Raw genomic sequence first — 14,645 nt, forward strand, 5'->3', positions numbered from 1 at the left:
TGTCAAATATTTTTCACTGCACTAAATTTACTCAACTAAGAAGTAATGGCATTACAGGTTTAAACTTTTAACTCCGCTTTTGTGATTATCCTATACAGAAACTAATTTGATATTTGCACAACAAAGAACAGGAATTAGTTTCTATTTTAAAAACTGAAGGATGACTGTATTGTAAATCCAAACAGATGTTATATTCTGTAAACTTAAGAAGTATTAATTTTTTTTTAATTTGTAGGATATTTTACAAATGAAACAACATACGACTCGGAAACAGCGGTTGCATAGAATAGCAGTGCATAAAAAGTAGACGCTAAAATTATTGCTTGTTGCTTTATAATACAACAAATAGAAATTATATGTGACACAAGAAAAGGTAATTAATGAAACGATATGAATTTAAAAGCCTATTGTGGTCACAGTTTGAAATAGACACAATTTACATGGAAACAACAGTAGCACCATAAACCACTTTTTCAGTTTCAAAACAAAATGTCCAAACATCAGAAGTTGAATCGTAAACTTCAACTGATCTTAGGCCTTGATTATTGCTGTCACATCTGAGCAATTTTTTTGAAAAGAAAACATATTTTCAATCATATAATGGCAACTTCTAATTAATCCTGGTATTTAAACAAAACCGATGTTTTGTTAACAATTCTTTATGGACACCTACTCTAAACATTGTCTTAATTCGATGGAAATAGTTCGTGCTTTCACAAGTGAAGTAATTGGATATGGAAAATTATTAATAAATATAATTATGTTAAAACAAAAATTTACCAATAAATGCTGCTTAAATTATCGCACACACAGAGATAGAAACATTCCTATGGACTAAGCATAAAAAATGCCTAGATTGTCAAACAATGTGATTTACTGGGATAGAAAATTTTATACAACATTACAAAAAACACAAACCTTACCCCCCTATGACGTAGATCTTGTTTTGTAAAACACAAGCAGAGTGACCACGACGAGCAGTTTTGAGTGATGCAACATATTCCCATTTGTCATCTCCAGGTTTGTATCGTTCAACCGTTGACGTGGGTTCGCCATCGTTGTCTACTCCTCCTTACGGAAAAGAAAGGAAATTTTCTTACCCAATTACTTCTAAAACAAAATTAGTTTGTTCAATATTCTCATAATATTAATTACCCATAGCATAGATGTATCCATTCACCACAGCACAAGACATTTGGCATCTGACTTCATTGAGGGAAGGGATTTCTTTCCATTCATCAGCTTCAGCATCATAACATTCACATGAATCTAAACGTTTCTTGCTTAGACCTCCAATGCAGTAAAGTTTGTCTGAAATGAAAGTCAGTATGAATGTGATTATTACAATATTTGTCTTAATGGGTTTACCTACTGGTCCTATAAAAAAAAATTGTATGTGCAACAGAGCCAGAAAAATCAATGGGAGTTTTTAAAAAAAAACTGTAGAAAACGCAAACATCACAACAGACAAAATAATTCAATGGGGGAGTCCATCTTGACCTTCCCACAGATACACCCGATGCTTACTTGATATTACTGGTTTTAATTCTTTTTTTACCATAATTATTATCGTATACAAATCATTTGACATTATTATTGTTACTCACCATTACAAACAACAGTAGCATGGTATGATCGCTCATGCAACATATTCCTCATCTTCTCCCACTTTTTGTTGGTGATGTCAAGTTTTTCACAACTTGATCCATTTCCACCAGTTACATAAATAACATCTGTAGATTGATGGAACATTACATAACATTCTGCAGTCCAAACCTTTCACAATATTTAAATATTTCACTGTATGCTTACACTAACAACAAACTTTTTGTTCCTTGCAGCCTGTTTTGAAAGTTTTGATATCAATCATCAACATAGTAAATACAAAATCTAAGTTTATTTATGTTTATATGTTAAATTCTGTAAAGCGATCTGTGGACAGTTCAAACAGTGGATGTTTATTGAGGAAAATATATTTCGCCTAAAAAAGGCATCATCAGTTTCCCCCACAGCCAAATTGAAAAAGCAGAAACAAAAACTTGAAGTACCTAATGCAAATAGCAGTGTAAGTTTATACAAAATTTTAATTTCTCTGTACCCGGTAGAGCATGCGCAGTAAAAAGTTTGGAATCAGTGAATGTTCACAGTAAGGACAATGTGTCAGTCATTGTTGAAAAATGTAAAAATTTGTCATATCATACGACATGCTCAAACCAAGTTACTTAAATCAATCTTTACTTCAGTGGCCGTGGTTAACATTTAATTTAAAAGTGGTTTACATTTACTTGTTGGACTCTTAGACCCACAGACCCATAAAAACCACAAAGATATTTACTTCTGTAGAAACTATCTCAAGAAAGTCAGATGTCATCGATGAGAAATCAAGTTGGGAGAAAAGATTCACAAACAATTCTTCACGTTTATGCAAAATTTTAATTTATATCTAACAAATATATTTTCTATGAATAAAATAGCAAATATAACATAAAGTCAGTATACTTCTAACAAACACTAATAGGCAAATCTTATTAAAAATCTGCATGACATGCACACTTGAAATAATAATATCTAGAATTTTAAAGAGGTATGTGGACATTTCTGGCATTAGATATGAACAACTATTTCAAGCAATGTGAGGAATAGTATATTTGCAATAATATTCAAATTTGTTTGATTCAATGCTGCCACAAAGGAAACTAGGTTTCCTGCCAAACACCCTAACTTTATATAATTTTTTGTCACATTTCTACAAGCTAATTTTGTTCTCAAATATCTGTAATTCTGATTTTTTGTTCCCTTGTTTGTTTTGTGTGAGAAGAGTTTTCAACTAACATACAGACCCCCAATTCGGGCACACATACTTAATGTATTTAACTTAACTTTATGCAACATAATAGCAATGTGAAATATAATCTAAGTCAAATACCAACATACCTTTGACACATCCTGATCCACACCATTGTCTTTCTTCCAACATATCAGGCATTTTACTCCAAGTATTTTCATCTAAATCCAAAACTTGACATTTCTTTCCACCACCATCATCACCATCACCACCTTCACCTCCCATGACATAAACCTTTCTCCCACATCTTGTTGATGTCAAACAAGATCGACCGGGGTTTAATTCCTGTTCAACATCAAACAATTCAAACATTTACATACATTTTTTTCTAATAAAATTATACTTATTTAATGAATTAAAACACAAAACCAAGTGCACTTACAGCAAGGTGCTTTGATTTCATTGCTTTGATGTTGTACACAAAACAATCTGATTTTGTGTAATATCCACCAATTATGAGAAACTCTGTTTAAAAATCAGTGGTTAATGTTGGTGAAATAAATAAATATTCATATTTGTTGGCAAATAACTCACCCACGCACAACAATTTTCTCACTAGTGTTTTAATGAGTTGTTTGGAACACTCCAAATGATTTTGCACCAAACTCTGTGAAGACAGTGCAACAATTAAGACACAAAAATTTACAAAAGAAAAATAACAAAAACTACAAGAAACATTATTTAAAATTTGATTCAAAGCAAACACTGAGTGCCTTTAAGCAAGGTCATGCTACCTTCATCCTAGCAGGGCCAAATACCTTCCAGGTTAGACCACTAGCCACCTTCATATTTTTTATAGAGTTGTTTGATTTTGCTTCAAAAGTTTCATTTTTTTTTTCTGTACCCGGTAGAGCATGTGCAGTAAAAAGTTTGGAATCAGTGAATGTTCACAGTAAGGACAATGTGTCAGTCATTGTTGATAAATGTAAAAATTTGTCATATCATACGACATGCTCAAACCAAGTTACTTAAATCAATCTTTACTTCAGTGGCCGTGGTTAACATTTAATTTAAAAGTGGTTTACATTTACTTGTTGGACTCTTAGACCCACAGACCCATAAAAACCACAAAGATATTTACTTCTGTAGAAACTATCTCAAGAAAGTCAGATGTCATCGATGAGAGATCAAGTTGGGAGAAAAGATTCACAAACAATTCTTCACGTTGATGAGGATTATAATTAACCCACTTCACAATTCCACTGAAAACAACTTCCTCACAATTCTACAAAAAACAATAATAAGGTTTACTGGAACAATGACTTTCAATCTTTAATAATATGACAACATATGAAATAAACAATTTTAACAGCAGAGGTGATTAAAAAAATATATCAACCAACTTAAACAAGGCTGGTTCCTAAATTTTGACAGAATCTGTTCCTCTACATGGCATTGTCATTCTATCAGCGACACTAATTTATGTCGATAGTTAGTCAATAATGTGAAACTTTTAAATTGAAGTCATCTACGTTTCCAACTTATACAATGACATTTTATTCATGTTGAATTGGCTTATATGTTTTTACCAGAAAAAAAGTAATTGTCCATCTATAAAATACAAATTAACAAACTATTTCGGGCAATTCTCTGTTCAAAAACAAACCTTTCCCCTCTGCTCTATGATTGCAGACATATCACCAACATCTAGTTGCATGAAATCATCATGTTGTACAACTGTTGCAATGTTATCAACAATCATTTGGTTTAGATTCTTTTCCACATCAGCAAGATTGTATCGAGTAGCATAAGCTCTTAGCTTCAAACAGTTGTCGGTTGTGATATTATTCAAAATGAATTTTCTGCAAAGTGTCTTGAGATCTGAAACGAAAGATAATAATAAAAAATAGTAGCATGGCAAAGAAATCTAAATCCACTTCGAATATTTATAAAAAAATCTCCATTTGTGTGTTTCCAAGATAATAAAACATTCAATTTTCTAATGTTTACATACCTTCAATTTGCATATAATCAGCATCTTCCAACACTTCCAATACATTTTTCTCTGTTATTTCAATATCACCAGTGTAAATATAATCTAATACACTTTCCAGTCTTTTAGGTGGAATTTTGTCAAGATTTACCAAGTCAGCATATTTTTCTCTTAACTGTAACAAAAAATTTTCATAAAAAAACATAGAGACTGTGGGGTTTGGATACAAACCTCTGCACTAAACATTTTTTCAAAATACCCAGACATGGAAGCAACAATTCCATCATTCATTGCAAAGTTTTCTCCTTGGGAACAAAGTGTTCGGTTGCAAAATCGCTTGGAACTTTTTCTGTCACTTTAACAGAAATTATTCAGTTAATTTTTCTTAATTAATTTTTGTGGGCATTCTTTACATTAAAAACAACAACTTACAGATTAAGATACTCCAAAATCTTCTGATTATGCACATTTCTTTCTTCTTGTGTTCGCTTCATTGTCAAAAACAAATTTGAAGAGACAGACCAGATAACAATTTGTGAAATTGAAACTTAAAAACCTTAACTTAGTAAACATTCACGAAAATTGACAGATCTGTGCTTTACAAATGACATCTAGTTCTTTTCATAATCTCTATAATGTTTTGAATGCATATTGTTTGTGCAGAGGCGACCTTTTTCTGTCAAAGAGGAACTGAAGAGCCTTATTAGCATATTGGGAATCCCCTAATTGAAATCTATAGTTTCGTCATAGAAATCGCGCGCAAACATTTCAACATGTACTTTTACCAATCTGCCTCAACACTCAACCTTTTTTATTAATTTTCTGACTGCGTGACTAGTAAGTGATGATAGCTACATTGAAATATTTCGAAAGTGCATTCACGAGGCATTTGAGACCATTTTAATGTGTGCAAATATCAATATCTTGCTTTAGATGTTATGTGAAAATTACACGAAAATTATCTATATTATTTTGGGGTATAATATTTTTTTAATCTGATGACATGACACAATTGGGCCCCCGGTGATTTAGCTGCAGACACACGGGTAAAGGATATGCACATGTGCTCGCTTAACTGCACAATTTGCCCCCAAGCATCACTGATTGTCTTCAGCAAGTGCTGTTTCTTTGATGTTGGTCACGACCACGTAGCAGTCCCACCACCGCATTTCGTTACTTTCATATAAATTGTTGTTCCACAACCCCTCCTTACATAGTCATGCTAAAATCGTTGTTCAAGTTATTGCCAAAAGAGCAACGATTAAAAAGTACTTCAGATCTGGCAGTTGCGATAAATATATTGCTGATTTTTGATAAAAGGAGAAACAACAACACGTGTTTCTGGAGGTTACAAAACTTACTAAACGAAAACAAATAGAGAACAATAAAAACAAGTGAAGCGAGACATATTAAGTCATTGACTATAAAAATGATAACTTTACATTAAAGGCATGTTCTGATGAAGGTTTAGGAAATCTGCAGCAAGTTATATGGAAACAACAGTTGCCCAAAAAACTGGTACTTCGGTTTCTAAAGAAAATGTCCAAATACCAGAAGTTGGATCGTAAACTTCAACTGATGTTAGGTCTTGGTTGTTGCTGTTTTCCCTAAATATATTTTGCTGCTTGATTTTCAAAAGGTTTAAGGTCACTATATAACATAATAGAACACATGCTACTGACTTCGTTAAAATTATGCCAAATTTCTTATGGTTAGTAAATGCTAAACGAATTCTGTACAACGAAAAAGTGTGCATGATAATCAATCTCACCCCCCTATGACGTAGAAACCATGTACCGTCCCAACCAGACTGACTCACCTGAAGCTGGGCAACTCTGGGAGGATTACAAGGCAATTTTCACTGATGTGGAGCAGGATCTCCAGAAGTGCCTTGAGGAGAGCGATGACTCAGATGAGTTGGACGATTCAAGCAAGTGATGAAAATGGAAATTATCTGAAACCAGACGCAAAGTTTTGTGAAAAGGAATCTTGCGTCGACACTTCTTGCCTTTCTTGTTCAGTCCTAAAGACGTCGTTGGAAGGAGGAGTAGATTTTCACGCTCTCGACTCTTCTATCAGCCGAGATCTGGCGCTCCTCCACCAACAGATCGATGCAATTTCAGAAAATCTCCACTCGTTTAGCGAGAAGGCTGATGTTGGAATGGATTTGTCGAGGAAGCAAATCTGGTTGAGAAATTCCCAGGGTTGTGACTATGGTTGGCCAGCAGAGTTTCTTCGTGGAATGCAACAAAATCAAGTGTTTTCTGATTACGGAAAGTGGTCTGAATGGGATGACTTTGCTGATGGGGAGTTTGGTAACCATGGTGACAAGACACACTTGATGCACGATTTTTTTGCCGATATGACTTCCACAGTGATTGGATCGGCAAACTTGCAGTGGCTCAACTGGAGTTACATCAACCCTATGATGGACATCAATCGTCTCCTCCACTTCCAAACTACATCAGATGATGAGCTCGGTCAACATCAGAGTAAAGAAGACGAGGAGGATCCCAGCTTCATTTCAGCGCTCGTCCAAAGTGTCCTTGAGTACGCAACCGATGCGGAAGATCAAAATCCTTTGATGCTGCGAGTCGATGTTGCAGAACACACAATGCTTGATGTTGACTGCCCTCTTCCTCATCCTGAAGATCAACTTCAGTTGTTTCCTCCAGACTCTCGCAACCTCCAGGAGAAGTCCCAAAATTTGGCCGACTGTGTAACGGAGAACGAGGCGTGGAAAACTTCTCTTCGCATCGGCAACATGTGGCAAGCGATCGCTGGAATACGTCCTGTTGATATTTATGGACATTTTAAACCTAGACTACCCAAACAACTTTATTTCAAATACTTTTTATATTTTGTGAAGCAGTAATATAAGTCTTTGTTCAAAATGTCAAAACGTTGTTGTGATAACAATCAAATATTATTCATACCAGACCCATTTATCAAAGTGACGAGAATGAAAACAACGCAACAGAAAACTCAGCCACATTCGAAACAAACACTTAAGTAAACACTCACTCAAAATTATGAAATGAATTCTTGCAAGTATCCCAAGCAAGACTAATGGTTAAGTTTCCCAACATCCTAAATACAATGAAATTTACACTCCACACTGTTCTGCAACTAAACACTGATGTCACACAAATGCAGTATTTGTGAGATGATGTCATAACAGAAATAGTCATAATTGCAGTATTTGAAGATTTTGAAATTGCTTTGAGAGTGTTGAGCTTTAGTAACCACGAATGTCAATAGATATTGAAAAAATTTTTAGCAAGTTTTGCGAAACATCGTGACGTCATCTTGTTTCATCGCTGTGCCAAACACTTACAATCCCAGTATATTTCTTCTGACAAACCATATAATCTTGCTTGTATGTGTCAATTGTGTCAGTGAGTAGATTGATCGTAAACCTCACTCTTGACATTATTTGAGCAAACTTTATCTCAACCTACTGCTTTGTCCGCCTCAACCAGTTGAACAAACTATTCTTGTTTACTAAAACCACAATTGTGTTCCCCACCACTGCACTACTTTCACAAATATTAGCAATCAGCATTTCTGGTATAAACAATGAAAACATTTTTACTTCATTAATTGTACTAACACAAGTGAAAACTTCAATGCCAATTTCATTTATTATCATAATAAACCTTGTGTCAAATGCTTCTATTTTTTGAAAACATGTTTCGATTTAATAAGCATCAGCAGTCACAAACAGAAAAGACACAGTTAATGACTGTCATGTTTTCAAAAATAGAAGTGTTTGACACAAGGTTTATTATAACAGTAAATGAAATTTGCTGGTATAAATATTTATATCCATCTCATACAGAAACTCATAAACTGTTTGCACAAAAAAAACAGGAAGTATTTCCTATTTTGCTGAAATGAACAATTGCTGTATTGTAAACCAACATATGATGTTTTACAAAAATGAAAACAACAACAGGTTAAAAATTGCATGGAATGAAAATGCATAAAATCTGTACAATAAGAGTAATGTAAGTGACAGAAAAAAATGAATAACAATTAGAATTAAATTCCAAAGCACAATTTATATGGAAACAACAGTTGCATAAAAAACTGGTTTCTCAGTTTCAAAACAAAATGTCCAAACATCAAAAGTTGGATCGTAAACTTCAACTGATTTCAGGTTTTTTTCATTGACATCTTTTCTAAACATTGTTTAATATTCAGTGAAAACAATTTGTGCTTTCACAATCAAAACATTCGAAAAATAAATTAAGTTAAATCTGTTTGAACATAAATTTACAAATTCATGCACAGATTAACATTTCTATTGACTTTATTGCATTAAAATGTCACATAATGTGGTTTACTGAAATTGTTAATTTTATAAATAGCGAAAAAACATAAATAAAATCAATCTTACCCCCCTATAGCAAATATCTTGTTTTGCAAAACACAAGCAGAGTGACCACGACGAGCAGTTTTGAGTGATGCAACATATTCCCATTTGTTGCCTCCAGGTTTGTATCGTTCAACTGTTGACATGGGTTTGTCATTGTTGTCTCTTCCTCCTGTCAATTCAAGGAAAGGACATATTTGCAATGGTAATGTTTATTCACTGACATTAAGTTATTCAAAATTATCATCACATCAAATTACCTATAGCATAGATGTATCCATCCAACACAACACAAACCACTTCATCTCTGACTTCATTGAGAGAAGGGATTTCTTTCCATTCATCAACTTCAGCATCGTAACATTCACATGAATCTAAACACATTCCTTCAGTGTCACCCTCCCAACCTCCAATGCAGTAAAGTTTGTCTGAAATGAAAGTCAGCACAGATGCGGATATTACAATATTTATGTGTCCAATGGTTTAAACTGCTGGTCCTATATCAACCTTAAAGGGGAAAATATTTTTGAGCACATTGTAAAAATACAAAAACACTTGTGCTTGAATCATCCAAACAATATGATACACAGCACTTTATTACCAGGAGAATTTGCCCACCTAATAAACCTCGTCTTTATACCGTGTGGTTGTAATTGATATATTTCCATAAACCAACTGGTTTTTAAACAAATTACTTCTGGTAAGGTTGCAAAAACTAGAAACGCCCCCATGTTTATGCTAAATGTTACATAACGGGCATATTACACAAACAAACATTAAAAGTCGAATGTGAGTTTTTCATGTTGTACATGCACTATAGTTTATTTTTAAAACTATTCCTTTTTGTTGATTTGCATATGCTTAGGTATTGCAAACCATGTAAAATATAGACAAAATGCAGTTTTTAAGTGAACGTAAAAGGAAGTCTTTGGTTTTTCTGGAGGTTTTGACCCACAATTTTTTTTAATTACACCTGTTAAGCTATCAATACAGAAAAAATAATTTCAAAAAATTTTCTGGGCCATTGGACTCCATGTATACAACCTACGCATATTTAATCTTATTGCTTGCAATCTGATTTTTTTCCAAAATAATCAAAAAAAAGCAAATTATGTGATATCAGTCTTAGTACTATTTTGTTACTCACCATTACAAACAACAGTAGCATGGTATGATCGCTCATGCAACATATTCCTCATCCTCTCCCACTTTTTGTTGGTGATGTCAAGTTTTTCACAACTTGAGCCATTGGATCTTCCACCAGTTACATAAATAACATCTGTAGACAGATGGAACATGACAAAATAATTTTAATGCAGTCCCTAAACTTTTCACAACATTTGGAGATTTTCTTGGATATTCAATTCCAGTTTAAGCAATTTACCACTTATGGTGATTATAAGGTTTAGATTCAGATACACTTTACTGTGTTATTTTAAAATAAGTATTTTACATGATCCAGACAAGAAACTCTATGAAACAAATGCCACTGTAAGTGTCAACTGTATTGTGACAATATAAACGAATTGTTCAACTACGGTTAAACCAACACAAACCCGAATCAGCAAAAATGATTTAGTTTTGATTCAAATTATTCCGTTTAGTTCTGGTTCAGCTTTTTTCTTAATTATGATTTACCAGGTTCAGATTCAGTTTCGATTTGACTCCCTGTTGAGATGGCCAACATAACACGAATGTCAATATACTTTATAAATTCTTGTTTACACCATATTAATTGTGGCATGCAAATTTGAAATATTTATAGAGAGGGTTGGGAACATTGCTGACTTCAACTAAGAACAAATATTTGGTATAATGTGAGGGATAATAAATTTAAGTCTGAGAAAATTTGTTTGAATCAATGATTCCACAATTACCAACCAAATTGGATTTTAAGAATTTAAATATAATTTCACATCACAATTTTCACGTCTGTAAAGTAATTTTCTTTGACAAATCTCTAAATTTTAATTCTATTTCATGTTTTTATAACAGTTGCGTGGCATTTGAAAAAAAATTGCATTTAATAAAGTGATCCTACCATTATTAGCATCACATACTCCCTGTTCTAATCTTAATGTATTTTTATGTAACACAATAGTGGTCTGATATACAATGTACAACAGTTGTGATGTTGTTAGTCAAATACCAACATACCTTTAATATATGCCGATCTACAATTTTTCCTTTCTTCCAACATATCAGGCATTTTACTCCAAGTATTTTCATCCAAATCCAAAACTTGACATTTTCTTCCACAACCACCTTCACCTCCCATGACATAAACCTTTCTCCCACATCTTGTTGATGTCAAACAAGATCGACCAGGGTTGAGTTTCTGTTCAAATTACCACAAGTTTATTTCTACCTTTCCTATATTTCTTCAAAGTTTAAGTCAGCTTAATAATGAGGTTTGGTCACAGCTTACCTCCATGTGTTTTGATTGTTTTTTCATTACGTCATACATGATACAATCTTCTCTTGAATATTTACCACCAATTACAAGAAACACTTTATAGGACAAAAATAATTATAGCATCGCAATATAAGTGAAAGTTAATTTGCACCACCTTCACCTCCCATGACATAAACCTTTCTTCCACATCTTGTTGATGTCAAACACCATCGACCGGGATTCAGTTCCTGTTCAATATCAAACAATTGCATTTGAATACATCTTTTTGTAATAGAATTTTATTTATATGAAAATTGGAAGAAAAGAACAAAGCACTTACAGCAAGGTTCTTTGATTTCATTGCTTTGACGTCATACACAACACAATCTGAGTCTGAATTAATTCCACCAATCACAAGAAGCTCTGTTTAAAAATCGATGGGTAATGTTGGATTAAAAAATGAATATATATATTTGTTTGCAAATAACTTGCCAGCAGGCAATAGTTTTCCCATAAGAATGGTAACAAGCTTGTTCAAACACTCCAAGTTTTTTTTCACCAAATTCTGTGAAGGCAATGTAACATGTTACAAAAGCAACATAACAACAATCATAACAAGATTAAACAATTCTAAACAGACAAAATATTTCACAAAAGGGGGTTTCCGTTTCCTTGGACCACCCCCTGGATACAGTATTGATTTTGTTTGAGAATAGACTGAGTTCCTACACATTGTGGTTTAATTTTATTCTCATAAACTTGAGGCAACCACACAGTGAAAGCTTGGAATCAGTGAGTGTTTACTAAGGACATTGTGGCAGTCATCGTGCAAAAAAGACTTGATTTTGTCAAAACATACGACATAGACTCGATCATGCTGAAACCAACTTACTTAATTCACAATCTGACAAAAATCACAAAAATAAGATCAACTTTTCACTTGGATGGCACCCTTCCAATGGCTACTAAATTTTGCCACAGCTCGCAGCTATAGTAAATGCGCTATGGTTCTTTCGAGTAAAACGTGCATTTTCATCAAGTTACCAATTTTAAAAAGTAAATATCTTGTAGAAACGCAAAACATTTGTTGCAGAAATGTATGTAGCGAACTGAAGACGAACTTAGTAGGTTGATTTAAATGGCCTCAAAGTAATTCGCATGTTATTCTTAGGGTGGGAAAACAGTCCCATAAAAATCATGAAGAAATTTACTTCAGTGGAAACTTGTTGAAGAAAGTCAGATGTCATCGATGAGAGATCAAGTTGGGAGAAAAGATTCACAAACAATTCTTCACGTTGATGAGGATTAGAATTAACCCACTTCACAATTCCACTGAAAACAACTTCCTCACAATTCTACAAAAGACATAAATAACGTTTACTGGAAAAAATGACTTCTAATCTTCAATAATATGACAACAAATGAAATAAACAAATTTAACAACAGACGTTATTACAAAAATACATCAACCAACTTATACAAGACTGCTTTCTTAATTTTGCCAGAATCTGTTCCTCTACATGGCATTGTCATTCTATCAGCGACACTAATTTATATTGATAGTTAGTCAATATCGTGAAACTTGTAAATTGTAGTCAGCTAAGTTTCACATTACCAACTTATACATTTTTATTCATGTTGAATTGGCTTGAATGTTTTTGCCAGAAAAGATTCAATTGTCCATCTATCAAATAGAAATAAACAAACTATTTCGGACAATTCTCTGCTCAAAAACAAACCTTTCCCCTATGTTTGATGATTGCAGACATATCAAGAACATCAAGTTGCATGAAATCATCATGTTGTACAACTGTTGCAATGTTATCAACAATCATTTGGTTTGTTTTCTTTTCCACATCAGCAAGATTGTATCGAGTAGCATAAGCTCTTAGCTTCAAACAGTTGTTGGTTGAGATATTATTCAACATGAATTTTCTACAAAATGTCTTAAGATCTGAAACGAAGGATATAATGAATAAAAAAACACTAGCATGACGAATAAATCTAAATCACTTTGAATATTTACAAAAAAAATTCAATTCGTGTGTCTAGACTTAAAATTCCACTGGTTGTCAAGTTACACAGGATGTGTCAAGCCATCTAATGACATATATGATGTATACATACCTTCAATTTGCATATAATCAGCATCTTCCAACACTTCCAACACATTTTCCTCGGTTATTTTAATACCACCAGTGTAAATATAATCCAATACACTTTCCAGTCTTTTAGGTGGAATTTTGTCAAGATTCACCAAGCCAGCATATTTTTCTCTTAACTGTGAAAAAAAGTTTTTATATTTTAAAACAGAGAGTTTGTGTGATTTGGATACAAACCTCTGCACTGAACATTTTTTCAAAATACCCAGACATGGAAGCAACGATTCCATCATTTATTGCAAAGTTTTCTCCTTGGGAACAAAGTGTTCGGTTGCAAAATTGCTTTGATCTTTTTCTGTCACTGTAACATAAATTATTCAGTTAAATTTTCTAAATAAATTTTTGTGGGCATTCTTTACATTAAAAAAAACAACTTACAGATTAAGATAGTCCAAAATCTTCTGATTATGCACATTTCTTTCTTCTTGTGTTTGCTGCATTGCCAAAAAAACCTAAAATTTAATGAGCCAGACCTGATCACAATTTGTGAAACTGAAACTTAAAAACCTTAACTGAGTAAACATTCACGAAAATTGACAGATCTGTGCTTTACAAATGACATCTAATTCTTTTCATAATCTATATAATGTTTTCAATGCATATTGCTTGTGCAGGGGCGCAAAAAATACTGCTGACCTTTTTCTGTTATCAGGTAATTGTTACTGTTTTCTTTTCCATTTTCTGTCCAAGAGGAACTGAAAAGCCTTATTAGCATATTGGGAATCCCCTAATTGAAATCTATAGTATCGCCATAGAAATCGAAACATTTTAACATGTACTTTTACCAATCTGCCTCAACACTCAACCTTTTTTATTAATTTTCTGACTGCGTGACCAGTAAGTGATGATGGCTACATTGAAATATTTCGAAAGTGCATTCACCAGGCATTTGAGACCATTTTAATGTGTGCAAATATCAATATCTTGCTTTA

The 14,645-nt window shown here is 33.3% G+C and overlaps 2 protein-coding genes across 2 annotated transcripts; both read right to left on the reverse strand.

Moving 5' to 3' along the window:
- Positions 1-199: 199 nt before the first annotated feature.
- On the reverse strand, positions 200-5,408 carry LOC145895845 (kelch-like protein 25). Its single transcript, XM_082984629.1, has 12 exons — positions 5,211-5,408; positions 5,010-5,133; positions 4,800-4,953; positions 4,452-4,666; positions 3,927-4,070; positions 3,380-3,452; positions 3,228-3,310; positions 2,935-3,130; positions 1,608-1,733; positions 1,156-1,311; positions 924-1,071; positions 200-557 (listed from the first exon to the last, which is right to left on the reverse strand). The coding sequence occupies exons 1-12, from the start codon at positions 5,270-5,272 to the stop codon at positions 437-439; spliced, it is 1,602 nt and encodes a 533-aa protein (XP_082840755.1). The 5' UTR covers positions 5,273-5,408; the 3' UTR covers positions 200-436.
- A 3,343-nt stretch (positions 5,409-8,751) lies between these two features.
- Positions 8,752-14,350, reverse strand: LOC145895810 (kelch-like protein 23). Its single transcript, XM_082984596.1, has 14 exons — positions 14,092-14,350; positions 13,891-14,014; positions 13,679-13,832; positions 13,291-13,505; positions 12,763-12,906; positions 12,044-12,116; positions 11,892-11,974; positions 11,727-11,799; positions 11,585-11,667; positions 11,314-11,494; positions 10,304-10,435; positions 9,417-9,584; positions 9,181-9,328; positions 8,752-8,962 (listed from the first exon to the last, which is right to left on the reverse strand). Exons 1-14 carry the CDS (start codon positions 14,151-14,153, stop codon positions 8,842-8,844), a joined length of 1,761 nt encoding a protein of 586 aa, XP_082840722.1. The 5' UTR covers positions 14,154-14,350; the 3' UTR covers positions 8,752-8,841.
- Between the last annotated feature and the right edge of the window lie 295 nt (positions 14,351-14,645).

Source organism: Ascidia mentula, chromosome 1 (assembly GCF_947561715.1).
Source record: "Ascidia mentula chromosome 1, kaAscMent1.1, whole genome shotgun sequence".
Classification (NCBI taxonomy): Eukaryota; Metazoa; Chordata; class Ascidiacea; order Phlebobranchia; family Ascidiidae; genus Ascidia; species Ascidia mentula.

Bases quoted from the DNA above. Each gene is read 5' to 3' on its own strand.
- LOC145895845 (XM_082984629.1), bottom strand. From the start codon at position 5,272: ATGAAGCGAACACAAGAAGAAAGAAATGTGCATAATCAGAAGATTTTG. The intron at 3,453-3,926 runs GTAAATATCTTT...CTGTCTTCACAG, and splicing joins TTGAGATAGTTTCTACAGAA to AGTTTGGTGCAAAATCATTT. The intron at 1,734-2,934 runs GTATGTTGGTAT...ATCAATCTACAG, and splicing joins TGGATCAGGATGTGTCAAAG to ATGTTATTTATGTAACTGGT.
- LOC145895810 (XM_082984596.1), bottom strand. From the start codon at position 14,153: ATGCAGCAAACACAAGAAGAAAGAAATGTGCATAATCAGAAGATTTTG. The intron at 14,015-14,091 runs GTAAGTTGTTTT...TTTATGTTACAG, and splicing joins ATTTTGGACTATCTTAATCT to TGACAGAAAAAGATCAAAGC. The intron at 9,329-9,416 runs GTAATTTGATGT...TTGAATTGACAG, and splicing joins TGGATACATCTATGCTATAG to GAGGAAGAGACAACAATGAC.